Source organism: Perca flavescens, chromosome 8 (assembly GCF_004354835.1).
Source record: "Perca flavescens isolate YP-PL-M2 chromosome 8, PFLA_1.0, whole genome shotgun sequence".
Lineage (NCBI taxonomy): Eukaryota > Metazoa > Chordata > Actinopteri > Perciformes > Percidae > Perca > Perca flavescens.
The window spans coordinates 30145933-30173311 of NC_041338.1; the positions used below are offsets into that span (position 1 = coordinate 30145933).

A 27379-nucleotide genomic window follows, 5' to 3' on the forward strand; every position below is an offset into this window, starting at 1 on the left:
TTAGCTGCTAAATGCTCCACCATGCTCACCAGCTAGTCTCTAACTTTGTCTGTCTGCTGTTTGGTGCTGAGCAAGTAATGTTTAGGTACTGTACATACTGCTAGAAAGACCAAAATAATGAGCTAAAAGATGCTAAAAAGCTCCAAAGAGCTGACAGGATCTGCAGTTGAGTAATGATTCTCCGTGAGATACTGCCACTTACACAGTGCCTGAATTAGAACAAAAAAGGTGCCAGTACTCTAATTCAACAATTACATGACATGATCATTGCATGAGTCTTTGACATACAGTATTTATATTCATAAAGCTGTGTGAAGCTTTCAAAAAAAAAAAAAAAAAAACTCATGGGAGACAGTTGGAGGATGACGCAGGACATTAATGTCCAGTAAGCCAGAAGAGTTAGTACTACTGTAGCAGCGATTACATTTAAGAAACCCACTGATTTTCTTTGATAGTGACACCACAAAACACAGGATCTTTTTGCAATAATTTATTCAACATTTTTGCTTTCTTCTTTCAGTGCAATATCCAATAGAGTTACTTGAATGCAGAAAAGGACACCGAATCAGTTTTCTTGAGGTCTTTAGTTTGCTCGGAAGTAATATTTCGGATCCACCCCACAGCTCTGCCCAAACCCCAGCCTGTACCTGCGCTTTTAGGTGACTCTGTGGCAGCTTCACCAAACCCAGAGGTGAGGCAGACAATGGGTGTGAGAGGTGGAGTCAGAGGCATGTGGTCCAACTCCTCTTGTGTGTTCCAGGTGAGGGTAAGACTGGAGGGGAGAGTGGTTTCGGAGGCCATTGGGAGATTCTTTGTGTCTTTTCTCTGATTCAGGCTTAGTGGCAGTCTTGACGACTCCCTGGAAAAAGCACAGGGTAGAGACGACGATTCGTCTTGTGAGGAATGGCAGCCAGCGGTTTTGTGTCAGTCCACCACTTTGCTTCTCCAGAAAATTTACAACAGTGGCATTTAGCTCAAAGTACAGCCAAGCGTGAAGTTTTTCCTTTTTCTCAAAGGTATTTAATTTGAAAGGATTACACCGCATACCTGTCCTTGTCCTTCCAAGCATTTTTGCACATGTCTCCAGCCATGCCATAGAGCCAGCTCATTTCCCTATGTACATCTGGGATCCAGTCCACAAGTCTAACAAAGAACAGCCAAAGTCTCAGTGAGTCAAATAGTGAATAACAAAAAGTTCTAATTGTGAAAAAAACAATAAAAACTACTTGCAAAGCAACTCCTTCTGTCAGAGAGATGTAGTAGACTACAATATTTCCTTCAACTATAGCAGAGTAGAAGTATGAAGCCTTAATGTGCTTAATTATACGATATTGAAGAGACTTAATGCCCTAGATACTGCAGCAGACTATCCTGGAAAATAATTTATAATAGACCATTATCATTACCTAAATATCCATCTGTGGTTCATAGTCTTTAATACATCTACGCCAAAGAGTATTTGCAAATCATGTGTAGCATTTGTTGTAGCCCGTTTGGATTTCATGATCACAGAGAAGATAGTGCTAAACGGTCTGCAAGCCTATTACAAATTTGTATCTCTTATTGTAACAGGGTGAGCAAAGCCTGGCTAATACACTGTACCTCTGGGCTAGGGAGAAGGCTGAGTCAACAGGTCGAGCACAGGGCATCTGCAGATAGGAAGTCACCTTCTTTGGCAGGTACTCTGTCATCTGGGACAACAGACCAGCATCCGTAGTACGTGCCTCCCTACAGGCCTTACAAAACACTGACACAAATACAGCGAAAAAACAAACATGACATATTTTTTTGGGGGCATTTTAGGCCTTTAATTCCACAGGACAGATGAAGACATGAAAGGGGAGAGAGAAGGGAAATGACATGCAGCAAAGGGCCACAGGTCGGAGTCAAACCCGTGGGCACCGCGTCAAGACGTAAATCTCGATATATGTGCGCTTGCTCCAGACAGACAGAGTATAAATGAGGATTTCCCTGGTGATCACAACCATGTCAGCCACCCTTCAATGTCCTGTCCTTACCTTTTTTGATGGCAACTGGGAGGTTTTCTATGAGCTGTGGATCCAGCCACCAGTGTCCTTTCTGATGTGGTTTCAGTCCATTCTGTTGTGCGTTCTCATTGGACTCTTCAGCCCGCTCCTTCACCTTACACTCACAACAGTTTGTCTCCAAACTTTTCATGGGACTGTCGGTGCTGATCAGATCTGTGATGGGCATTTAAATTGGAGACATTTTCTGAAATAAGAATCACTGGAATACTGCTGCTAGTAGAATTCATAAAAAAAAAAAAAAAAAAAAAACACTTCTTCCCCTATTCTTTCCCCTTCCCCATTAATATGTCCTTACTGTTATCTTGTAGGAAGCGGAGAGCATCCATATAGCCCTTCTGGCAGATTTCAGCCATTGCCTGTAAAATTTAAAAAAAATAAAAAAATAAAATAAAAAAAAAAGGTGCTGGGTGAGGATGCAAGCTAAATCTGCTTAATCTATATCAGGAGTCTTCAACCATTAAAATAGCATAGAATACTTGTTGGCATGATTTTATAAGTCATGTTTTAAAGAGGTGATTTGAAACTGCCTCTGAAAACAGGCAAATCTCAACGAACCACCGAGTTGACGTCAACACGGTGGCTCCTCCTTATTTGGCTCCATTCTCTTTGTCACGCAGCCAACATTTACATAGGCTACACCACTGATCTGAGATCAGGTAGCACAGGATAGGTCGCACAGATCTCAGAAATTGGATACATTGTTCATCTGCTATTTCATCACTAAATTCATTTCTGAGACTTTTTTTAACGCAAGAAATCTATGTAGACGTAAAATATGGGCAGTTTTATGAAAATGGATGGCTAATTGCAAATTTTGTCTGACTGTGTGTCGGAGTTCAGCGGCTGGTGCTGCCTGGGTTGCTGCCTCCTCGCCCGGCCTGCCTTCCTTCACAGACCCCGGCCTGCTGTGAGCTAGATGGAGCTCGGTCACGGCCGGCAGCCCGCGGTGCTCCATACCCGCGCAAAGTCACCGTTTCTGGGTTACTGGACTACCAAACGCCACTGCCCTGACAAAGCTCCAGGGCCTGCAGCTCGCTGTTCTCCCTCGCCTCTTCCTGCTAAATGGCCGGTGTGTGTGAGTGAGAGCGCGGTCAGCGAGCTTGTTACGCCCGCAATCTCTTACCACAGGTTCTAGTTAATCTTAATAATGGATATGTGTGTTGAGTTATTTAAACAAACAATCGGGGAAATAAACAGTGTTGGGAGTAACGCGTTACAGTAATGTATTCCTTTTTGCTGTACGCAGTAATATAACGCAGTACTAATTAAATTTCGGTAATATTATTTCCCGTTACAATCTCAGTAACGCGAGTTACAACACATTTTAACGCAACATTTTTTTAAGAATTTCCCAACACCGTGAAGCATTTGTTCACAGGAAAAAAAAAGCCGTGAGTATTCTTTCATAACATCTGTGTCCCAACAGGTGAGTGTACGTCAGCGTGGACAGCAGTGTGTCCGAGCCGCTGACAGATTTAAACATGTCGGGAATTAATGTTTAGGCTTGTTACACGTAAATATCATTGCAGTTTATCAGCCGTGGACAGTAACTCTGCCTGTAGTGGAATGGCTTGACGACCAAAAACGCTTGTCTTTTACTGTGACCATTTACTGTTCAATATGTTTCGGTAATGAACAGTAATAATTATTATAGATGCCGTTTTACAAACAAGAAAGTGAGCAACTTAGCTTGACGGACATGTTGCATCCATAGTATTGGTTGCATCAACAACATGCATAACCGTTACATCTCAGTAAGCTAGCAAGAGTACACAAGGTACACAACCGACAACTTCCGTGTAGGCTACTTCAAAATAAAAGCACTTCCTGTGACGGTTCGCAGTAAAACTAAATTACTGTTAAACAAATAAGGTTGTGGACCTATTCACATAGCTGTAAATCAAGTACTGTAAATAATGTAAATAGTGAGTTTTAATCACACTATAATTGACAATTTCCTTTAGACTGTTTTAAACTAAACATGAATTTCTTATTAAAGTGCATTAAACAAACATTTTACAACAATGCCGTAATTCAATACAACTGTAAGGTACTTTTGAGTATTTTCATTTTCTCCTACTTGTCTATTGTACATTTTACTTATCTATTTTTTATAGCTTTAGTTACTTTGCATATTCATATTAATTATACAAAATATTATGAATAATCTGATGTATTAAAGTGGATAAAGATGAGACTTTATTGATTCAGTGGTGAAATTCACAAGCTAGCTGCCAAGTCAAACTTCCACTGTTATTTTGGTGAAAGTAACTCAAAAGTAATGCAAAAGTAGTGTAACGCATTACAATTCAGAGACAGTAATATGGTAATATAACTAATTACTCTCAAATGACAGTAACTAGTAATCTATAATGTATTACATTTTGGAAGTAACTTGCCCAACACTGGAAATAAACGCCTCTTGTCCGCGAGTCTCATTGACTCACTCTCACCCGCGGTGAGCTGGATGGAGCTCTATCAATGAGAGCTAGATAGCCTACTCCTAACGAGACCTCTGAAATTCACAAAAATGCATTAAATTGAAATTGGACAAAAGTTTTAGCTAAGCTTTGTAAGACCTTGGGGTAGCTGTAAAATAAGTGGCGTGACGAAATTCAAAAACTGTAAATATACTATAGTTATGCCGGCCGCCGGCCAGCTCTGGAGCCCCAAGCCCCAGTAGTCCAGTAACCCAGAAACTGTGACTTTGCCCTGGGTATGGAGCCCAGCAGGCTGCCGCTTTCTCATCAGACTGTGTGGAGCTCCTGAAGTCCGACATGTCTTACCAAATTTGCAATTAGCCATCAATTTTCATAAAATGCCCCATATTAAGTTTATATAGTTGATTTCTCGCATTTAAAAAAAAAAAAAAGTCTCAGAAGCGAATTTAATAACGAAATAGCAGACAATGTATAACATTGCAGTGTCTGAAATGTGAGACCTGCTGTCTCATCACCAATGTATGTGGTTCGCTCAACCAATCAGCACGCAGCTCATCTAAATATTCATGAGCATACCATATTTGGAAGAAAAGCTCTGGTTCCAAATAGGGCCATATTCACAGGGTAGTTAAGGTTACATAGAATAGCACTCGGGCCATTTTCAGCCCAACCAATGTTACATACCCTATTATGAGACCTAAAAGGTGCAATATGTAATATTGTATGCAATACTGGCAGCTAGCGGTTAAAATAGTTACTGCACTACCAATTCAAAATACTGGAGAGTTGTTTCCCCCGCCCCCTCCTGCCCAGACTCGAAGTTCACGGAGGTTGCCAGGCTGAGACCGCAGCATTCACAACAATGTTGCTAGACGCTTTTCTCACATAGCCAGACGTTACTCCACAGCACAGCGGAGTAGCTAACGTTAGATGCTAGTCTCACATAGCCAGACATTACTCCACAGCACAGCAGAGTAGCTAACGTTAGATGCTGGCTATATTGACAGTCATAAAAGCCCGTGCTCACGCGGAGCTCTGTAACCAACTGACAGACACACTTTTTTGGCTTAAAATTACAGTATGAACCGCTAAAAACACAACAACCTCACAAAAAATGCCCCTCCTAGTAGCTGTGATAAATTAGCCTGAAGCTAATGCTTACCTGTTCAGGAGAAAATAAGCCAACTCTGCGTCCTTTTGGGATCTAAGCTGTCTCCATCTCCAATATTTACCAGGGGGTTGTTACGTCTCTGGTCACGCAACTGTTAGAAACATGCATTTTTCTTTTTTTAATGTCCTGTATAATCTATCTCCGTTGATCCGGTTCGTTTGTTTGCTGCTGTAACGTGCTGGGTTTACGTTTTTACAGGTATATCTGGCAACCCGGCCTGGCTGTCAAACTGGGCCGTTGATAACAACACACAGATCAAAGCATAAACATAAATTCCGTCACGGAATGTAAATTTCAAAAAGAAAAAATAGTGACATTAGCATTGTTGTCAGAAAAGATAGAATTTCAGTTTAACATGTTTCATTAATATCTGATGAGGCATTGGTGTCATTTTTGGATTTATTACAGTACAAATATTACATATTGGACCTTTAAGGAACAGTGTGAAATACAATCATATAATCATGCTATCACCCCTTTAATGTTAAAACATGTGACACAGTGAATCCTTAGGATGAACTGTATCTGTGGATGGCTACTTTACCTATAGGCCAGTAAGCCTATCATCAGGGCCGGATTTATATTTGTTGATAACGTTAGATTCCTGTTAAGACTTCATTTTTGAAAAAAAACTTCAAACATCAAGACAAATTTTTAGGCCCCCCTGCATTGACTTTGAAGACCTCCTAGGGGTCCTAGAAGCCCTGTTTAAGATCCCTGTTCTATACAATATTGCAGGCATTCAGTCCATTGGGATCAACATAAATGGAACATGTTTGTGTGCTGTACATTTAAGATGGCAATAAGCCATTTCTGACCAGCAGAGGCAGGACTTGACAACAAACTTTGGAAACGTGTTTTCATCTCCTTCAAGACACATGGATGGCCCATAAGTGTGGATATCGGTTAGTGTTAAGATTGTCAAATAGCGGGGTGGCCTCTAGCTCACCCAGTAAGAGCGTTCGCCCCATGTTGGCTGAGTCCTGCAGCGGCCCTGGTTCGAATCGGACCTGCGGCCCTTTGCTGTGTGTCATCTGCTAACTCTCTCCCCCATTCATGTCTATTCACTGTTACTATAATAAAAAAAGAGAAATGCCCCAAAAGATAATCTTTAAAATAAAGATTATCAAATAGCATATTGTCTCACTGTAGAGGAATCCTGTACAAAATAGTTGCATAACAAATACTTCAGGTGTAATCCTGTGCAAGTAGATTGTGATGAGATACTAAAAAAGAAGCAAAACCAACTGAAATAATTAAACAAATATAAATCTTTTAACTGCTGCAGTAGAGAGTCAGTAGCTTCTGTGTCTCACCTCAGGCGGCGGGGGGAAGAAGGTGCTGGTGAGTCTGTATACGTTCTCCGAGTTGACCTGGATGCTGACGTTGTTGAAGCGCACCTCGTGGAAGATTAGCATGCTATCTCGAGGGCAGAGATCGCTCTCACCGGCGTACGCAGAGAACGTGATCGTGTTTTTCGTGTAACACTGTGGCTGGTTGTCACTGATCGCACCGTCCACATAATGCTGAGTGGAAAACAAAGAGGTTGATCAGTGGGTAGAACCAGAAATGTATTAAGGAACACTATAACAAGACTAAGACATCATAACCATAAATTCTTACATATTCAGAATTATGAATATTGTCCAGAATATTGTACATAGTTATCATGAAGATGTAATAATAAACATATCATACAGTAACTAAATCAACCTGACACGTATATTGAGCAAGTATAAAGTTTGAGTGGAATGCAACCCCCCTGTATAGATTAGAATAAAGCCACACAAAATAACTAAAACTATGTGACACTTCGTAATTGTTGACACTGTGTCTAAGAGCTGTAGGTTTAACTTTAGAAATATTAGAGGCTGTAGTTTGTGGTCTAATATTTGGTTGTATTTTTCCGTAAGGTATTGCAGGGCTTTTGTATTTTCTTACATGTGCATTCATGCAAGAATTTGAACATTTAGTGCTGTGCACTCTGGTAGCAGGATAGGTCTACTACACCAAGACTAGTGGCCACAACACAGATAAGTTGAGGTTAAGAAACATGTGCATCAATACAGATTCAAAACGGTTAACATTTTGCTTTAATCTAAGCACATGAAGTGGCATTAAACTCCGTCTAGATGCAGTTTCAAGGTAAACTGTTCCCCATAAAGAGTACTAAATGATGCTGAGCTGGAACGTTGACCGACTGAGTGAAGCTCACTATAAATGTCCTTGCTAAAGAGAAAACTTTACATGTCCTAGCTTCGTGGTTCACTCACCACTCCACGGTAAGTAGGTGGAATCACACCACAGTAGAAAGGGACGAAGCAGCTGCATAAGAGGGCCTGGAAAAGGCAGGACATTACTGCAAATTATTTACAGAAACAAAAACTCTATGGTTACACAAACACTAAGTTCTTAAAAATGTTGACAATAGTTAATACCATTTTAAGTCTTACTTTAAAAAGAGACAGTGCTGGTTAAAATTTCAAGCTAAAAATTAGATATGACCATAAACTATTGGGGAGAAAAAAAAAAATATAAATAAATAAATAATCACTCCTCCAGTTCTGCTCAAGGAAGGTATGGCCCCCACATATTCCTCAATTTACAACTGCATCTTTTTTAAGACACTAAAGTGTCTCCAAAGAGTTTCCTCCCAAATTGTAAGATATACCTGAACAAGCTCCTCTTTGCTGTCAAACTTTGTCACTAGTTCGTTCTTCCCATCAGACACTCTGGTCAGAGACACACAGAGCTTCCCAGAGGCTCGAACATGGGCGTCTTCTGGAAGGCCCTCCATCAGAGAGTCTCGTACTATCCGCAACAGATTGAAAGCAGGGTGCAGGGGCCCCAGTTTGCGCTTCCTGCCCTCTTTGGCCATAAGCATCAAATCAGCACAGCATTTATCTGCACACAGAAACACAGTAATTAGAGTGCATCTATTGTAGAAATGCTGAACTGGAAATTTGGGAATTTACTTATTTTCTAAATAAAACTGTTAAGGATCGGTTTGATTGCAAACATGTACAGATTCTGCCCATCCAAGTGTTAAGGAGTTTTTTTTTTTTCTCTCTCTCTCTCCCTCTCTCCTTTGTTTTTGTGTTGGCATTTCTTGTTTTAAATTCCATCTGTCTGGCTAGTTAAAACTTGTGATGGAAATTTCTTGCAGCAGCAGAGTTTAGTAAATATCAGTGATAAAAATGAATACGAATAAAGACTGTTTGAGAATTAAACCAAAATCTGGTCTTTGAGCATTTATTATAATTTTGCAAAATATGAGAATACAGATTCACGGGTACACGCAGTACAACTGAATGAGCATTTCTAAACTAAAATCTAAAACATCACATCATCATATAGTCAAAACCTCTTTAGCCACCCCTCTCACTTTATCTTTTAGCCTGGCCATAGTTGAAAAGAGGACATCATGAAAAGTCAAACTATCCTTACCTTCCCCTCTGCCCCTGTTCTTTTCATTAGCCTAAACAATAGTTTATCTTAGGAGGCAGAAGGAAACATGATTTTGTGGCCTTCTCGACTTTGTCTGCTAAAAAGTTAAACAAATGAGAGGCTAGTGTCTCTCCAAAAATAAAGCTTCTAGGCTAAGAGTTCATGGCTGCAGCTGTCCCTCTCTAGTCTTGAGTCTAAGAGGAAGGAACAGCATTCTATGGAGGTTTTAAACAATCTTTAAGCAAATGGTTAAAATCATTAATCAATAATGGTTAAAATAAAATTTGCCACTACAAACTCTGTGCCAAAGTGATGGAAGGTCAACTAAAGCAAATAAACTCTCTTAACTGCGCACAGGTTTGTTACCTTTATTAACTTTTGAATTCAGAAAATCTGAGTTGTCCAAACAAGATGCAAACAGCAACAATTCCACAGATCAAAATGATTTCTGGCGTATATGTCCATGAGGAAACTAATGAGGTCCATGTGGGTACACGCAGTGGGTCTTATGAAGTGCATTACTATCTGTAATAAAAACTATGTCTATGCCGAATCATATAATAAAACGTAATGATTTAAAAAGCATCTTGATCATTGTTTCATTCGCACCGGCAATTTGCCAATTACCAACGCAGCTTTAAACTGGCAGATTTTTGAATGACGTTTGGTCGGCGAGAAGGAACGTTCAGCTCACCGATGGGGAGTCCAACAGAAATAATAGCAGCCATCACAGCACCTGCAGACGCTCCACAGATTTTAGAGGCGTCTTGTATTAAGCGAGGGAACCGTTCAAGGATACAGCAGCAGGCGCCAACATAATAAACACCCATAAAACCGCATCCTGCGAAGGAGATGTTCCACTCTTCCGTCAAATCAAGCATCTTCTGAGTTGCAACTCCACCACAGAAACTAACTAGACAAAATCTCAACTTGTTAAAATGTAAAATGATGGCGATCACTGTTGGCCATCCGCTACCTTCACTTCACCTGCAAACAGCATCCAAAGGTGACAAAGATAACCAACTGTTGTGTAATTTCCCATTTTAAATAGCTTATGGTCGTTTAGTTTGATTGGGAACTTTTTTCCTATTGGCTGGAAAAGGTCACATGATAGCAGAACGAGTTCGCTGCCACTGCTGGTAAGTTGTCTGCTTACTGTTTGTTGTTATTATTACATTCTGTGGGTTAGGCCTACTTTACATACCTTTCAGAAACACATTTTGGTTCTTTTAAAAATGAGCATTCCAGTAGTGGACTTTGGCGCATACAGCCTGAGTAAGGATGATGTTACTGACGACCAGATGCGAAATTTAAGCAAAGAGTTGAAGACCGCTTTTATAGAAGTTGGTTTTGTTTTTCTGAAGAACACTGGGATCACTCAGGAGGAGGTGAGTAAAGCAAATAAAGTTACATTTTGTTTGGTTTGTTGCAATGGTGGAAAAAGTGTTCAGAAAAGCTGTAGTTATGTATGAATGTACTTTCTTGTATGTCAATAAAAAAAATAATGAAAAGAAAAGCTGTAGTTCTGGACTGTGAAAATACTACTCTAGGCTAAAGTAAAAATGTCAGCTACAAAATAGCCTACTTAAAGTAAGGCAAGGCAAGGCGAGGCAAGGCAGCTTTATTTGTATAGCACATTTCAGCAACAAGGCAATTCAAAGTGCTTTACATGAAACATGAAACATTAAAAACAGTTAGAAAACAATTAAAAACAATTTCAAAGCATTAAAACAATTAACAATTTAAGATCATTAAAAGACAAGAATAAAATGTACAGTGCAGTATAAGAATTTTAAAGAAAGAGCAGTTAAAAATAGGTTATTTAAAGAAAGGCAACATTAAAAAGATATGTCTTCAGCCTGGATTTAAAAGAACTGAGAGTTGCAGCAGACCTGCAGTTTTCTGGGAGTTTGTTCCAGATATGTGGAGCATAAAAACTGAACGCTGCTTCCCCCTGTTTAGTTCTGACTCTGGGAACAACAAGTAGACCTGTCCCAGACGACCTGAGAGGTCTGGGTGGGTCATAGTGTAGTAGCAGATCAGAAATGTATTTTGGCCCTAAACCATTTAGTGATTTGTAAAACAGCAAAAGTATTTTAAAATCAATTCTTTGAGGCACTGGAAGCCAGTTTATAGACTTCAGTACTGGAGTGATGTGATCCACTTTCTTGGTTTTAGTGAGGACTCAAGCAGAAGTATGTGAAATGTAAATGTATGTAAAGTATGTGTAAGTGAAAGTCAGTGTTTTAGTATTATATATGATGTTTTTGGGTTAATGTTACTTCTGTATGTTAAGTTCTGCTAATTTGAATTCCTTTATACCAGTGAAAAACTGTAAAAAAAAGACAAAAACTGTAAAAAAGATGGTAGAAAGAAGGAAGGAAGGAAGGCAAGAATAGGTCGAAAATAGTATAAAAAACTTCAAAAACAGTGACATAAGAAGAAAAAAGCGAGAAACTTGTAAAAAGTAGAAGGACAGTAGAAGGAAGAAAGACAAGATTAGGTCCAAAGAAGGTGACACAAATGTCACATTTTTGGTAGAAAAAAAAACCTTCTACATAAAGAGGAACTATATTCTGAACAACAGCCTTGTAACTATTAAACATTTTGGTAAATATCTCACGTACCCCCTGCAGTCCTCCAAAGTACCCGCTAGGGGTACATACCCCATTTGAGAAACACTGCTTTATACTGTATAGCCTACTGTTGGGTATAGTCTAATCTACAGCAATGCAATACATTCTATAAGACCATCGTGTGTTTGTATCTCTAAATTCAACTTTTCCTGGTGTCAGAAAAACAGCCCTGTTTTCAGCTTTGAAACGATACATTTTCCAGCTGATCCAATTTTTTAAAATAGATTATTTAGCTTAATTTTCTCAACACTTTAAGGAAAGATTTATCCTTTTGTTTATTCAAACATTCAAAGTCAAAATCACACTATTTGGAGATGCATAGTTTTCACTGAACAGGAGAGGTATGCAATATTGTAATCTGAAAAGTAACTAAAGAACTCAGACAAATGTAGTGCTTAAAGTGGAAATGCATCTTTTGTCCTGGTGTGTTTGGATAGGTGGATGGTGTTATGGCCATATCCAAGACATTCTTCCTGCAGCCAGATGAAGTGAAACAACCTTTCAGCAGGAAAAGCTTTGCCAACAATCCCAACCACGGCTGGGTGTCTCTGGAGACTGAGAAGTAGGAATCAGAAAATGAACACAACTTATTGTGTGCTTGCCAACACAATTTACTTGTTTTAAATTTAAATAACTTCTTTTTTTCAGGTTGAATCCCAGTCGGCCTGGAGACCTAAAGGAGGCATTCAACTATGCTTCACTACACCCTGACATTGTAAAGATTCACTATCAAAGCTTGACAGACTTTGATCACATAAAAGAGAGAAAAAAGATAACTTTATTCTGTATGATGTTGGAGGTCAAAGTACAAGTTAGTCTATAGAGGGTTTATTTGACCAGAGAACATTCTGTTCTATTTGCAGCCTGATTGATGAATTAATCTTCTAATATAATCAGCCGACATTGATTTATCAAAGATATATCAGTATCGACAGATACAGGAAACAAGAAATTGCGGCACAATAATGCCATGTTTGAAATATATTTTGGGTCATTAAAAAACATTTACATGTTCCCTAGAGAGCAGAGTCGAGTCAGTTTTATTTATGTAGCCCAATATCACAAATTTGCCCCAAGGGCCTTTACAATGTACGGCGTACGGCACTCTCTATCCTTAGACCCTAGATTCAGATCAGGAAAACTCCCCCCCCCATAAAACTTTATTTTATGGGGGGAGACTAAAAACTTAATTTTTTAAGTGTCCTGCTCAGCCCATATTTGAAAACTGCAGACACATAGATGTTTTAACTTTCAAATATGAATATCAGTGTCATCCTCAGGAATCCAGCATCCGTCAGGATCTAATTCTGTTCTCTTCTGCTGTAGAAATGGCCATCTGTAAAAGGGTTCCAGGAGATCCAGACGTCTTTCTTCCAGCGCTGTACAGAGCTAAGTCTGCGGGTGCTGAGGGTGATGGCCCACAGTCTGGGTTTGAACCCGGAGGTGTTCCTGAGTGCGCACCGTTTAATAGGAAGTATGTACACTCACTACTCTCACTTTGGAGTGTGTTATTGTTGCCTGGGTTCAAGCTGAGGACAGTCAATGAGTCTAGATCAACTGATGTGTGGCAACACTGTGATCCTTTGTGTATCTGAATGGAGTCTTCTGAGTATGTGTGGTACATCTCACATTCACAAAATTGTATTCTGCTGAGCAGGTGAAGACAAAGAGATCTGCTCACAGGCACAGAGCTGATAGTTTGTATGGGAAGTATAGCATTATCCATGTAGATCCCACTACACAGACATTTCCCAGCTGGTTTAGTGATTTAAACATTCATTTAGGGCTGCAACTAATGATTATTTGCATTGTTGATTAATTTGTTGATTATTTTCTCAATTAATCAATTAGCTGTTTGGTCTATGTCAGAAAATGGTGAAAAATGTTGATCAGTGTTTTCCAAAGCCCAAGATGACGTCCTTAAATGTCTTGTTTTGTCCACAACTCACAAGATATTCAGTTTACTGTCATAGAGGAGTGAAGAAACTGGAAAATATTCACATTTAAGAAGCTGGAATCAGAGAATTTTTATATTTTTTATGTGTTAAAAATGACTCAATCCGATTATCAAAACAGTTGGCGATCAATTTAATAGTTGACAACTAATCAATGAATCTTTGCAGCTCTACTTTCCTTGCTCTAAAAACTAACTAAACTACTAACTAAAGTTGCAGTGAGTGGGTATTCTCACTCAGCAGCACAATGTTTGACTTCCACATTGGCTCATATTTACTGGAACAGCACCTCTCTTAAATATATTCTCAGACAGCCAAGCCTTGGTGTACCTTCTTGTTCTGGAATCTCAGACCCAATGTAAACTCTTGTGATATTAATATACCAAGCAGGTCTTAACAGTGTTGTTGTGTCTCCTCTAGCTGATGAGAATGGCACAACGCTGCGGTCTCTGTACTACCCCCCAGTAAACCATGAGAAAGTGAAGGAGGGTCAGCTGCGATGTGGAGAACATTCCGACTACGGCAGCATCACCCTGTTGTTTAGCAGCTCTGAGGGTCTGCAGGTAACGCCGCTGACTAGGGCTGGGTATCGTTCAAAAAATGTCGATACTGGTACTGATTCCAATACCGTGATTTTGATACTGGTTCATGAATGAGTATACAAAATCCATTTTAACAAAAAGAAATTACAACATTAGACATTACGGCACAAATCTTTTTATTTATTTTTCAGCTCCTACTGCTTGAGCCCCGTCTCTGTGCGTAACCTAGAGTTTTTCCTGCGTGTCTCTGCGACGTGTAACGTTAGACAGGCGATCACAGACATTTTGGAAGCATGCTTATTGGCTGACTTAAGCTGATGAGATTTATACCTAAGGTATCGAAATTTGATATTGAATGACGAGGCTTTTTTTATACTCTATACTAAGGAGGCAATTTGGTCGGTGCCTAAATAGTATCAAATTCGGTACCCAACCCAACCGCTGACATCTCCACTTCTGGATGCAAGACAATTACAAACTACTACTTAACCTTTGTCTTTAAAGTCGAGGATTACTGTACCAGACCGTTGGAAATTTCTTTTGATATTTATTACTGTCAGAGAAATCTTCACGCATGTAAACCACCTGACACTTGTTAACCTTCAGGTGCGAAAACGTTCTGGTGAATTCATCTGCGCTCCCTCCGTCCCCGGAGCGGCCCTCATCAATGTCGCTGACCTGATGCAGCGCTGGACCAATGATCAGTTTGTCTCCGTGGTAGGTGGAGAGAAACTTTTTGCTTTTTTTATTATCCGAATAAAAAAGCTTTGGTGGTTTGTTTTACAATGATATGAGAATAAATTAGAAACAAACAAAAAATTTAAAAGAAAAATGAATACAAAAATGAATTCTGTGCATGGGATTTAACAAGACAAGTTCAAGGCCTAACTGGTCTACAAGAGGTCCTTGCTTGTGAAGATGTCAGCCAGGTAAAGGTGTTTGATAGAATATATTAATATTATACTATATTATAGTTACTGGAAGAAATCAAAGATGACATGAATCTCCGACTCAGCGTTCACATTCCATTCCAGGAGTTGTTAAACTCCTCGCTACATTACAAATATAGGCATCAGGATCATTTCAAACACTCATAGCTTCAGCAGTAGGAATATCCCGTATCACAGCACAAGAACTTAATGCTTTGCTACAGCGCAATTTACGGTATAGTGGGTGGAGAAAGGCGCCGATTACCCGATGAACTGCAGATTTGGTAGTAAGTATCACAGCGTGCGCTTTCTGTGGGTTTGCCATGGCGCTGATAACGCTACATTCGCAAATGTACGAACATCTGGCCCTCAGAGGGCAAATTCGGAAGACCCGGATAACACTGATCAATCAGAGCAGACTGGGCCTTTTGGGGAGGGGGACTTAAAGAGACAGGAGCAAAAATGGAGCATTTTAGACAGAGGGTGAATACAGGTATATTCAGACAGACAGTGTGAGAAAAATAATGTTTTCTTTAACATTAAAGCATGTAAACATGTTCTGGTAGAAACCCCAAATACAAGTATGAACCTTAAAAGGAGGATAATATGGGACCTTTAAGAAATGCTAGGATGATACAAATACCAACATAACCAGAACTATGAAAGGAGAACTGTGCCGTAAGATAAAAGAAATGTTTAAGTTCAGCATAAATGTATTTTTTATATAATTGCAGTTGTCCTCTCTCCCTCAGCGCCACAGAGTTGTGCTGCCCCCTGCTGGAGACTCCCGCACACGTCAGTCTCTGGCTTTCTTCGTCCAGCCGGATGATGAGGCTCTGATCACGTGCTGCGACGGCTCCAACAAATACCCCCCAGTAACAGGAGGCGACTACCTCATGGAGCGCTTCAATGCCTCATATGGAAACTGAATCTCTACCCCGTCCTATTCTGTAGCTAACAGGCAGCCAGCGTAGGGAGGCAAGAATGGGAGTAACGTGCTCCCTCTTTTTGACCTTGTCAAAACTCTTTGTGCTACATTTTGAACTAGTTGGAGACAAGATAAACAAGACTGGGTGATACCAAACAGTAACTGGTTGCAATAATCAAGGCAGGGAGATATAAAGGTATTATAATTTGACTGTTTTTAATTGTAAAGTGTTTTAGTTTTGGTTTTAGGACCATACTTCATGGTCCTAAAATTGCACCTAAAATGTATTGATCTGTACCTGGAATTTATTCATGTTTTATCAAGTTAGTTTTGTCTAAAATAATCAATATGTCACTTTAGATCCCACACTGTTTTTACATTTGAAATATGATGGTGTCAGTGATATAAACTTATTTAGACTTTATTTCAGACCCAGGGGGATCCATATCACAATAAAAAACACACAGAGTATAACATAAAATACAAAAATGCAAAACCTTCCACAATGTTCAGTGTCTGACATACAGACATGTTCGCCAATGGTTCCACAGTCTGGAAGAAAATCTGACAGAACTGCGTACAGGGTTAGCCAAAAACAGTGATCAAGTCATTTTCTGACTCAGATACCCTACAAATAAATCTATACATCAGGTTACGTAAAACAGCAGAGCAGGTAGGTACCCCGTCACTGACAAACATATGGCTTGCACTGGAGCTTCTTGGAGCTCTCAGCAGCAGCCTCATGCCGTCATCATAAGCCACTATAAGTTTTCTAATGCTGCCTTGCTTATGACACGCTCTGAACAGTGAGATCTTCACAGATACAGAGCACATGCTAAACTTACGACACAGCACGTTCGCTTGAGCATACTTTCCGACGCTGCCTTATCATCAGACAGGTCATTTGCAATAGTATGGCCCAAATATGTAATCTCACTGCACACCCTAAGTGCAGTGCCAGACAGATAGAAGTCAGGGAAGGTTGACTGTCTTCTCTACTTCTAATAATCATGATCTTACTCTTTTTGGCATTGTATTTTATATCAAAATCAGCACCATACTGGGTGCATATTCTCAGAAGCTGTTGGAGACCAGCTCTATATGGGCTAAAAATGATCAAATCATCTGTGTACATAAGGTGATTAATTAGTGAGTCACTAACCCTACAACCTGTACCACATACATTTAAAATCAAAGAAAAATCATTCATATACAGATTAAAAAGAAAAGGAGACAGAATTCCGCCCTGGCGGACACCATTGGTCACTTGGAAGGGGACAGACGTAACATTCCCCCATCTCACTCTAATTGTCTGATGCGAGTACCAATACACCAAGATTCTGTGAGTTAATGTGTATGATAAAAAAGAGAAATAAACCTCAAACCTGCAAGCTCATTCGTTTTATTGTTCACATTCAAACCTTGTACAACAGTTTCATGAATTTCTCACACAGGACGTGCTTTTTGAAATGGACAAAATATCGACCCGCCTACTGCACCTCAATTGCTCAAAAAAAGATGAACCATCTTTGAGACCTTATTCCATCTCTGATCTGTTGTATTAATCTCTAATGAACACAGTCTTGACCATGTGACTCTATCTGTAATTTAATTAAAGTTTCCCATCACCTATGAGAGAGACGAGGCCCAATTCAACCTGCTGCAGTTTCATTGCAGTGGCGTAGAGAATAAATAAATTAGAAATGATTCTACCATGAGGAAAAAATAAATAAAAAATCACCAATATTAACACACACACACACACTAACTCACGGTACACATAAAACCACTTTGGAATCCATACAATTGTCACTCTAACACCAGCACAATTATATTAAATTAAAAGATTTAAATATATAATGTATATCTGTAAACTAAATATGCTCTTCAATCATCTGGTCCACAGGACATACGCATTTTATCTAGGTATAAACTTTGTAATAAAAAAAAAATAAAAATAGCTCAGAGGAAATTTTCACAGGAATTTCACAACAAAAGGTCTGTAAAAACAACTAATTGACAGCTGATGATAATTGTGGGTAACTGCTGCAGTCTGGAGCCCTCCCAAGAGCTTCTATAAAACAGTAGAGGTATTAAGAGAACCAAATCAACTGTGATTTGAAATATTGATTGATAGTCTATGTTTTAAACCCACATACAATATATACATGGTCACATTTTAAAATGAAACCAGTGTGAAAATTAACATGATGAAATGCAAGTTAAGGATAGAATATTTTATGGATCCAGAATATTTGCTCTTCTAAGGAAATGTGAGGAATGTCAAATTTTTATATTACTACACGAAAAATGTAAATAGGACCATTTCAATCTTGCTAGCAGCACTACATCATATCTAAAGTTAAGTTTGACATTCATTTTTAATGCAATAATCAGCTCTCTTTAATGAAATAAATAAACCATTTTCAAAGTATGTCCTCTAAGAGACAGTGACAATGACCTACAGTGTGCACTAAACAAAACATTCACTTTTCAGGCTCCGCCGTTTCTCTCCAAAGCACTTCCCCAGGAGAACAAAGTCCTCGCTGTGATAAAAGACCAAAATGGCAAAAACAAAAAGGGTTGATTGTTCACAAAATAACTGGACCAGCTCCACAAATTCTGATTTATGCAGCCCCAATGGGCAGAATGGGCACTTGCACCAAATCTGAAGCCTGAAATCAGATTTTCTTAAGTGCTCTTAATATTTGGGCACATTTTTCTCAAGTGGTGTTTTGAAAATCCTAAACAAAATTAGAAAATTGGAATCATTACAAGGTGAACACACACACATGCACGCTCACTGGCATCCATACAGCACGCAGACTAGTGAGGCCCCCTAAGAGTGTCCTGGCACTGGTACATCTGGCTGCTGGTGGCCAGGGGGCACTAGCTGACTGTTTCCTGGTACAAATGGTGCTGGTTCACCTCCAGCTACAGCAGCGCCCGGCTCTGGAAAAAGGGAGTCACATTAGTACAAGTTAATGAGTTGCATTTACATGATCGTGAAGGACAAATGTCCTCTGCCCATTTGCAATTTCTCCTAAAGGCAGCTGAGTTTTTGGAGGCTACTACTGGGGGGGGAGGGCGTGCAGATGTTGAAAAAGTCTCAATACTGCACCTTTAAAAAAGGGTTTTTTTACAAATAAGATTTAGTTAACCTGTCACAAGGAGGACTATTCATCCTGTGAAAACTGTTGTATAATCTATTATGTGGTTCTAAAGGGAAGTTTCCAAAGTTTGTGGAATTATGGGAATTGTAGGTTCAAGTATTTTTGTTTAACTCATATTAGGGACTAAAAATCAGGATGTCTTGACCTCTGCTACTTTGATTGTGACCATTCTTTTTTAATATCTCTTGTGAGTTCCCAAACTTTATAGAAATGTAATACTAAATGGCAGGTGCACCCCTTTAACCGTGAGTGTTAGTATAAAGGTCTGTGCTCTGTGTAGGCACGGGCCGGTATACGATTCTGATGATAACCTTTAGCAAAAATATCACGGTTTCACGGTATTGCAATCACAGCTTTAAAATGTTTTTTTTTTTTACTTTTTTCCATTGAACAAAATGTATTTTATTTTTAAACACACTTCACACTGGCAGGGAGATGGATTACTAAACTGTACTTTCTGTCCTTGACAACTGATAAAAAAAAACAGCTCATACCTTAGGAACGGTATAACAGAAAATGTTAGTGGTTTTGAAACCTTGACTTTTTTAAACCGCGGTATACCTTGAAACCGGTGGCCGGCCCATGCCTAGCTCTGTGTCAACTCTCCTTGGTTAAATTAAGTTGAGACAACTCTCTTTGCAATGTTATACTTACGTTTGGCCTCAGTTTTTATCCTTTCCATTTCTTCTACTGCCTGAGAAAAGAAAAGAAAATGGAAAACGTTAGAGCATCACAAAATACGTGGGAACTTGCACAGAATCTACTGAATTGTCTCATGTTTGTGTGTGGTCAACTGTGCTGCTACAAGGAAGTGTCTATCATGCCAACAAATCATGTGAATCATCAATTAGAAATTATTTAAAATCATTTCAACTACTGGTCACTGTGTGGATATTACCCAAATCTACTGCACCAGTCAAGTGTCTGCAGACTTTTTATGGAAAAACCTGACTCCTGATTGTATTTCAACTGCAAATAATTCTTTTTTTTTTAGTGTACCTGCTGTAGTCCAAACTTCTGAGCATTAAGTTCTTCCTGTTTCCTTTCCAGCTCCTCCCTCTGTTTCTGCAGCTCCACCGACTTCTGGTTAATGTCGAGCTCCTCGTTGACCAGATGCTGTTCATACTCTCTCAGCTCCTCCTCAGTGTAAATGGGTTTTTGTTCTAAAGTCTGAGAATGGCAGGGAATTAATTACAGGATGTAATGAACTGAAGAAATAATAGGATGAATTGCTGATGGTAAAACGTCACAGCACCAAAGTGTGTCTTATATTAGGGAATCTGCAAAAAAAACGTTTACTTCCTTTCATTTGAACGACTTTCATTTTATCATTAAACCAGCCAACTAGAGTTTTAAAAAGAGAGTAGCTCTTGTAATGGCAAAATTACATTTAAGCATGATTCTTTTATATTCTTGTCTTATTTCTGTTTTAGTTTCTCTCATAAAGAAACCTGACTTCTATCTGTCTGGCACTGCACTTAGGCTGTGCAGTGAGTTTATCTCATTCTCACATGTTGATTCTGATTCTCACTAAACTAAGTGGGAGCCATAAAGTCTGGAACATAATGTGAGCACTGTTTGTCTGAACAGATAGGGGCAACAAGGTCACCCTAAAACTATCTCTCGGTACATTAATTTGTCCCCTTACAATTGAGATAAACCAGGAACTCCAGGATGTCTCTTGTGTTTCAGATTGTCTTCTATGTCTAAGGTTGCCTGTAAGAAATGCAGAGTCATGTTTGGACTAGAACATGTGTGGTTAACACTCCCATTTCTTTTTCTGTATATAAGCTCAGTGTTCTTGTTCACTCGTTGAAGAGACATTTTCAACACTAAGCGGTCGTGCCCTTTGTGAAACCTGTGGTTACTCCTATATTTGCAAATATATAATAAAATAAAAAAATTAAAACTTGGTTTGGTCTTCAACTGTCTAAAGCCACTCCTGCTGCAAAAAGAAACTTCCACAACACACTCAACTTGAATTAATTATAGATAAAATATGCTAACATGATAGCAATGTAAACCGAATTTTGACTCAACTCAGTAAACATCATCTTCTCAAGAGAAACCTCACATTCCTGTCTGCATCCATCAGACGTTTCTATAAAATCGAGCTCTTACCTCCCACTCGTCTTTTTCCAAGAACTCCTCCTTGTTAGTGGCAGCAATGAACTCGCCCAGTGACACAAGTCTGTCTTTATTGGTGTCCACCTGAACATCAGCACATGAAGCTGCTTTAATCAACGTGAGTTCAATACACTGTCTACGAGATTAATTGTTGGCCAAAGGACAGCTTTGACCTTTCAGCTCCCTGCTAAAGCACTGCCTCTGTTACTGTTTAGCACATCACAATCTTGCACCACTGATAAAGTCAGCAAGTTTGCGTAACATTTGTAAAAGTGTCCATTTCTCCATAAATGACAATTTGAGTGATATCTGACACACTACTGTCCTGATTTTGACACTGCTTGGACAGATAATGTAATTTAGTGTTACAAAAAAAGACTGATTCATTAAATAGGGGTTATATAACTGAAAACATAATCTTTCAAATACCAATACTGCACTTTAGACAAAAACATAAAGGGGTAATACTTTTGGAACTACTGTATGTTTTGGTGCTAAATAGTCAAACTTACAATAGAATCATAGTCTGAATCATTTTGATGACGGCAATCAAAGGATGCCTGTATCATTTGTGGTGCCTGATCAGGGCTGATCATTAATGTATCAATAACAGACATTGGGGAGCCTGATGTGTTACTATGGTGGCTCACCTCATTCATAACATGCTCTCTCATTCGCAGTCTCTCTTCCTCCATCTCAACCATGTCGTCTTCTTCATTTTCGGGGTTGTACACCTTCTCCAGCTTGGAGACACACACAGATGCAAATTTCACCTCAAAGGCTTCTTCATTATACATATTACATTATCCTAAAAGGTGCAGAACCAGGGCAGTTAGCAAACACTCATTAACATGAATACCTCTTTAGTGAAAAGAGCCTCGAGTTCATTCTCATCGAAGAAGCCATCTCCGTTGCTGTCTGCAACGCAAAACACATGACTGCAATGAGCACACGATTTCATCCGTGCATAGTGTAGTCACAGGCATATCAGATTAATATTATGTCAACAGTGTGTTTGGCTATATGGTGCTCACTGTATCACTGGACTGTGCACAAACACATGGTCCTTTTTTGACGAGGGAAGACTCACTAGATTGTAGAATCCCAATTCAATGCTAGATTCAGAACTGGCCGTTTATTTACGATAGATAAGAGTAGAAGATAAGAGTTCTTGGGAGACACATATATTGTCTTTGGTTACCATGGATTTTGAAAAAGGTCTTGGGATCAAAGTTCTCTGGGTCCAAACCGTCTGACTCCTGCCACACCTCCTTCAGCTGGTCTTCACTGCCCTACACACACACACACACACACACACACACACACACACACACACACACACACACACACACACACACACACACACACACACACACACACACACACACACACACACACACACACACACACACACACACACACACACACACACACACACACACACACACACACACACACACACACACACACGTCAGTTCATCTTCAAGCACATCATCTCACAGTTTTCTGTTTTCTTTAAAACTTGCATTTTATGTTCTTTTTTCCATCAACCATCCCATGACCATTCAATTAAAACCTGCTCAACTGACTCCTGTTTTTATGTGTACTTAATTTCAATAAGTTTTCTAAAATTCCCATAAAATTAAAATAATCAACTCATAACTAGTGAAAGTAATAAGAATTCTTCCTACTCCTACTTTTCGAAATGAGCTGTAATCTCTATTTGCATCAATGAACAGCAGGAGTCTTACAGGGTGGTTGACTTTTGGGTGGTCAGCGTGTTTCTTTTTCATCTCCTCGTAGTGCTGCGCCTCCGTCTTGCGAACCTCCTCATTCATGGTCTTCAGACGTTCCCTCCTCTCATGCTCCTTCATCATCTCATACCTCTTGAACTCATCATGGCGTTCCTTGTCAAAGTTCTCCAGGTCTTTGGTCGCCTACAAATAGGACAAAAAGTTGAGAGGGGGGGAAATTCACACCTGGATTGTACAGTTTATACTGTTAAACTCACTTTTCTGGAATTGATTCCAACACAAGTGGTGCAATCAGAGTTGTCCTGGGCACGATAAAGCAAACTGCATGGCCGAATGAATATCAGTTTCATTGCTCACCCAGGATACATGGCATTTAATGAAGTAATGTTCCAGGCAGGATCAATACAACATGGTCCTTGTGATTAGCTCATGCAGTGCAAATTACACAAATGATTCAGATTATATCGATTATATATATGCAGTGTCTAATGGGAGCAGATCATGTACAAATACACCTCTGTTCTGCCATACAAAGCCACTCAGCAGTAGCAGCAATAGCCTGGGTGTTAAAACTGAGAGTTCTTTATGTCTTGGATAGACTTATGATAGATTTATGATAGATTTGTGTTAGATGAACTTACAGGTAATTATTTATTCTACAGCCCTGCCAGTGCTCGCCTGGTACGCAGATAGTTGAGTTTCAAATAAAAGTCTCACAAATAAAGTTCTTTATCAGTATTTTTTTGCATTTCACCAAGCAGTCCTAAGGCACAAATAGTAAATAAATGACAGTATACTAAACTACACAAAATATTGTCAGACTGACTGACTGTTCACAGGAAACATGTTGCTCTCTGTGAAAGCTTCTAAGTTATTACATCTAAAATTTAAGAAATACCAGACTGGTTAATAAAGCTGAAATGTGAGCGGTCCCGAGAATCACAGCTCACTCTTTTAAGCCTGTAATTCTCTTTACACTCATCCATCCTTATTATAGTAATACTATGAGGCAAGGTGTTCTTTATTGTGATTATAGGTGTGACTGTGATGCAGTTACATATAAGCAGCAGCACTACAGTACACACTAACAGTGTAGAGGAACATGGTCAGTATAAGCTTATAAATGGCCTCATCCATCCAAGGGCCTAAGAGATCTGTATCCAAGATAACCTGAGTGTGTGCGGCTGCCACATGTATATGTGGGAGGTTGTGCTACAACTTCCAGCTATTTGTGCCACTTGATCAGTCAATATGCTCTGGGGCAACAACAGTTATTCCTCTGAGATGAGTCATTCTTTATTTTGGCTGTGTTTGCTGCTTACAATGCCAAAACAAACGCCTGTTCTCATTTGAGTTGCTATGCTATGTTATCAACGGAGTGTCAAACAACTTCACCTGATGAATTTTCACCTTCTTAGTCAACTTTTCTATTCATGAGGAGCCAGAAGTACAGCAGCTGAGTAAATATTCTTCATTTAAAAAAAAAAAAATAAAGTCAAATCTGCTACAGTAAAGATCTATTTAGTGAACAGTGTTCAGGTGTTTTTTCATCACAGCCTGTACCGATTGGATGAGGCGGTCCAGGTCCTCCACCTCGAAAGTGTTGGGGTTCAGGTGGTTGAGGTGATCAAACTGTTTCAGCAGGGCCTGGTGGTCCACTGTTCGGCCTGCAAGGAAGGAAATAATTAAAAGTTCTGTTTAACTGTAAAGCAATTAGATGAAGTATTTTGCAGTTGTAGGCACATCAAATGTGAAAGAGATCTTTTACTTATTTTAGATTGCTATCACTAAAGACAGAGCTTGTGTCATTCAATAAACTAACTTGTTGCTTACTCTTACCCAAAGATATGTTGTGCTCCAGTAGTTGTTCATCATATAACTGACATACAGCCAGGCTAGCACTGGCTTGGTTTACTTCAGCCCAAATTTACATTGGAAATAGGTTAAGTAAGAGTAAATACATGTAAGTTAATTTCTAAGCCTGAAGGCAAAGGGTTTCTGTGTTTGTATTTGATATGACACCACCTCTAAAATGTTTCTACACATCCTGTCTAACTTTTACCATCTTCCATGATGTCTCTGATCATAATGTTTTTAAAGGGTAATGTGACTTCAACCTGTACTTCTGTTCTTTAACTACACTTAATCAGAAGTGTTCACACAGCAACTTACACTGGCCACTAGAAGTCACTGTTAGCTGTATTACATCGTCTTCCTGTGTCTAAGAGCCACATCATGTATTCGATGACCCAACCGCTGATGTGTATTACAAAACTTATTGTGCAACTTCAAGAAGCACAATTGTGCAATTGACACATCAGCAAGCGGGTTTCCAAAATTAACTTTTTTTGTCCTCCAGCCAAATGGCTAGTGAATGTTCAAATTTTACCAGCCACTTAATAGATGGCCATTGATTTTTGGCTGGTGAGTGAAGCAAAGCTACCAGCCACTTGCATATTTTACCAGCATTTGGCTAGTAGATGGTGCTAATTTTGGACCCTGTCAGCAAGACATGCAGGATACTTACCATTCCCATCCTGGATGTCATGTTTGACTTTGATGAGCATCCGCAGCCTGTTCATCTCCTCCCTCTTCAGCTCGTCCAGCTTAGTCCGAAAATTGTGGTGGACAAAGTCCAGCTCTTTGGAAAGTTTGCCTTGCTGCAGGCAGAAAATCAACATGCCACAGTTCAATACAAAGTGTTCATGTCAACAAAGAGCTTTCAAAATAATGGCATGTTTAGTGAGTGTGCAGACGAACCTTGATGTCATCCATGTTGGCATTTTTGAGCTTTTCTTTAAAGTGGGGGTCTTTCTCGAGGTACTCAATGACTTCCCTGAGGTAGCGGTCATAGTGCAGCCCAGTCTCCTGAAGCAAAAATCCAAAGCACTCATCAGTGTTTGTTAAATAGAGGACTAAAATCTAGATTTAACTTGTTAATATCTAACTTGACTTTGGGCCATTATGGAGAGCTTTTGTGTCACTTAAGTCTTGCTAATGAATGTTGGCACCTAATTTAACCTGATATTGCTCTTATTTGTTAAATAAAATACACAAAATTCACTGAATGTAATTTTCAACCTTTTACCCACAAGCAAGTGTACTTTCCATGTGAAATAGCACTTCCCGGGACATTGTAAGCCCAAATAAATCCCTCCTTTGATATTGATATTGATATTGCCATATATGACACTGGCCATCTGACTCACAGCACTCTGTGGTGACTCCAGTTCCTCCACTTGAGGCTTCTCCTTGGTTTTGTCCACACTGATAGGCACTGACTGGATACACAGCCACAAACTCAGCAGAATCAGCCCACAACGGACCAAGGATTTACCCTTCACCATCTGGTTAGGTACACAAATGAAGAAAAATAGGAGTTATTTGGGCAAATCATCATTTTGAGATTGATTGAGTATTTTTTCTTTTAAATTGTAGCTACTGAAAATGTTCTTAGGCCTACATGTAAATGTGCAGTGTCTAACGAGTGTAGTATGGGAAGGTGCTCTTTACAAGAGACAACACCCTCAGTTTCCCAAGCATTGCAAAAGTGGTATAACTTAACCTGAAGACAATATGGGATCAGGTTATGCAAGTTAATCTCAAAAGCAACGAGCAAAAGACTGTGAATACGCAGCGAACTTACTTTAAAACAGTTCCTCTATCATAGCCATGTACATTGACTCACACGATAAACACACAAGCTAACGGTATCATTTAAGGAACAGGTTGTTTAGAGAAGATGGTTGCTAGTTAATTCATTATCCCATAGCTGTAGAAAAGCTACAAAACAAGCCTTAGCATATGTAGTGAATTGCAATGATAAATCAAATTTCATGTAAAATACCATTTACTTGTAAAGTGACACTTACTTTAAGCTCTTCTTTTTTACTCTTCACGCGCTTTAACCGTTTAGCTAGTTCTCCTCAAAGCGCCTGAGCTTCATTGGAGCTTGTTTACAGCTGTCATCTACCGCCAATACAAGCTACAACCTACAGGAAAAAAAAGGTTGCGATCACCATGGCAACGCCCCGCCTTCTACGCTCCTGATTGGGCATGAAAGTATACTTTCTCTGTAAAACAGTCGCGTTGAGAGCTGATTGGGCGCTCGACCTGTAAGTCAAAGTGTATCAAACTGTCAACCCGTGGCTTAAAGGTGCGTTGAGCCAAACTGTACGTGGCGTTCATCAACCAAGAGGGCGGAGTTAGTGTTTGATGGAAAAACCTT

General features: G+C 39.5%; 3 protein-coding genes across 4 annotated transcripts; 1 reads left to right on the forward strand and 2 right to left on the reverse strand.

Annotated features, from left to right (window-relative positions):
* Positions 1–475: 475 nt before the first annotated feature.
* On the reverse strand, positions 476–10185 carry LOC114559722 (patatin-like phospholipase domain-containing protein 2). 2 transcript variants are annotated; one of them, XM_028584538.1, is made up of 9 exons: positions 10095–10185; positions 8332–8564; positions 7934–7999; positions 6977–7186; positions 2344–2404; positions 2019–2201; positions 1603–1747; positions 1048–1143; positions 476–859 (listed from the first exon to the last, which is right to left on the reverse strand). In XM_028584538.1, the coding sequence occupies exons 1-9, from the start codon at positions 10147–10149 to the stop codon at positions 538–540; spliced, it is 1371 nt and encodes a 456-aa protein (XP_028440339.1). In that variant the 5' UTR covers positions 10150–10185; the 3' UTR covers positions 476–537. The 2 variants fall into 2 exon arrangements, with proteins under 2 accessions (XP_028440339.1, XP_028440338.1); XM_028584537.1 differs by having other exon boundaries at positions 9802–10177.
* A 44-nt stretch (positions 10186–10229) lies between these two features.
* si:dkey-10o6.2 (UPF0676 protein C1494.01) lies at positions 10230–17488 on the forward strand. The gene is made up of 7 exons (XM_028584541.1): positions 10230–10495; positions 12181–12305; positions 12392–12458; positions 13070–13217; positions 14119–14261; positions 14847–14957; positions 15922–17488. The coding sequence occupies exons 1-7, from the start codon at positions 10343–10345 to the stop codon at positions 16096–16098; spliced, it is 924 nt and encodes a 307-aa protein (XP_028440342.1). The 5' UTR covers positions 10230–10342; the 3' UTR covers positions 16099–17488.
* On the reverse strand, positions 17484–27130 carry nucb2b (nucleobindin 2b). The gene is made up of 13 exons (XM_028584539.1): positions 27024–27130; positions 26361–26498; positions 25912–26019; positions 25679–25811; positions 24715–24818; positions 23149–23334; positions 22599–22689; positions 22257–22315; positions 22048–22140; positions 21392–21481; positions 20270–20440; positions 19925–19964; positions 17484–19049 (listed from the first exon to the last, which is right to left on the reverse strand). Exons 2-13 carry the CDS (start codon positions 26496–26498, stop codon positions 18937–18939), a joined length of 1326 nt encoding a protein of 441 aa, XP_028440340.1. The 5' UTR covers positions 27024–27130; the 3' UTR covers positions 17484–18936.
* Between the last annotated feature and the right edge of the window lie 249 nt (positions 27131–27379).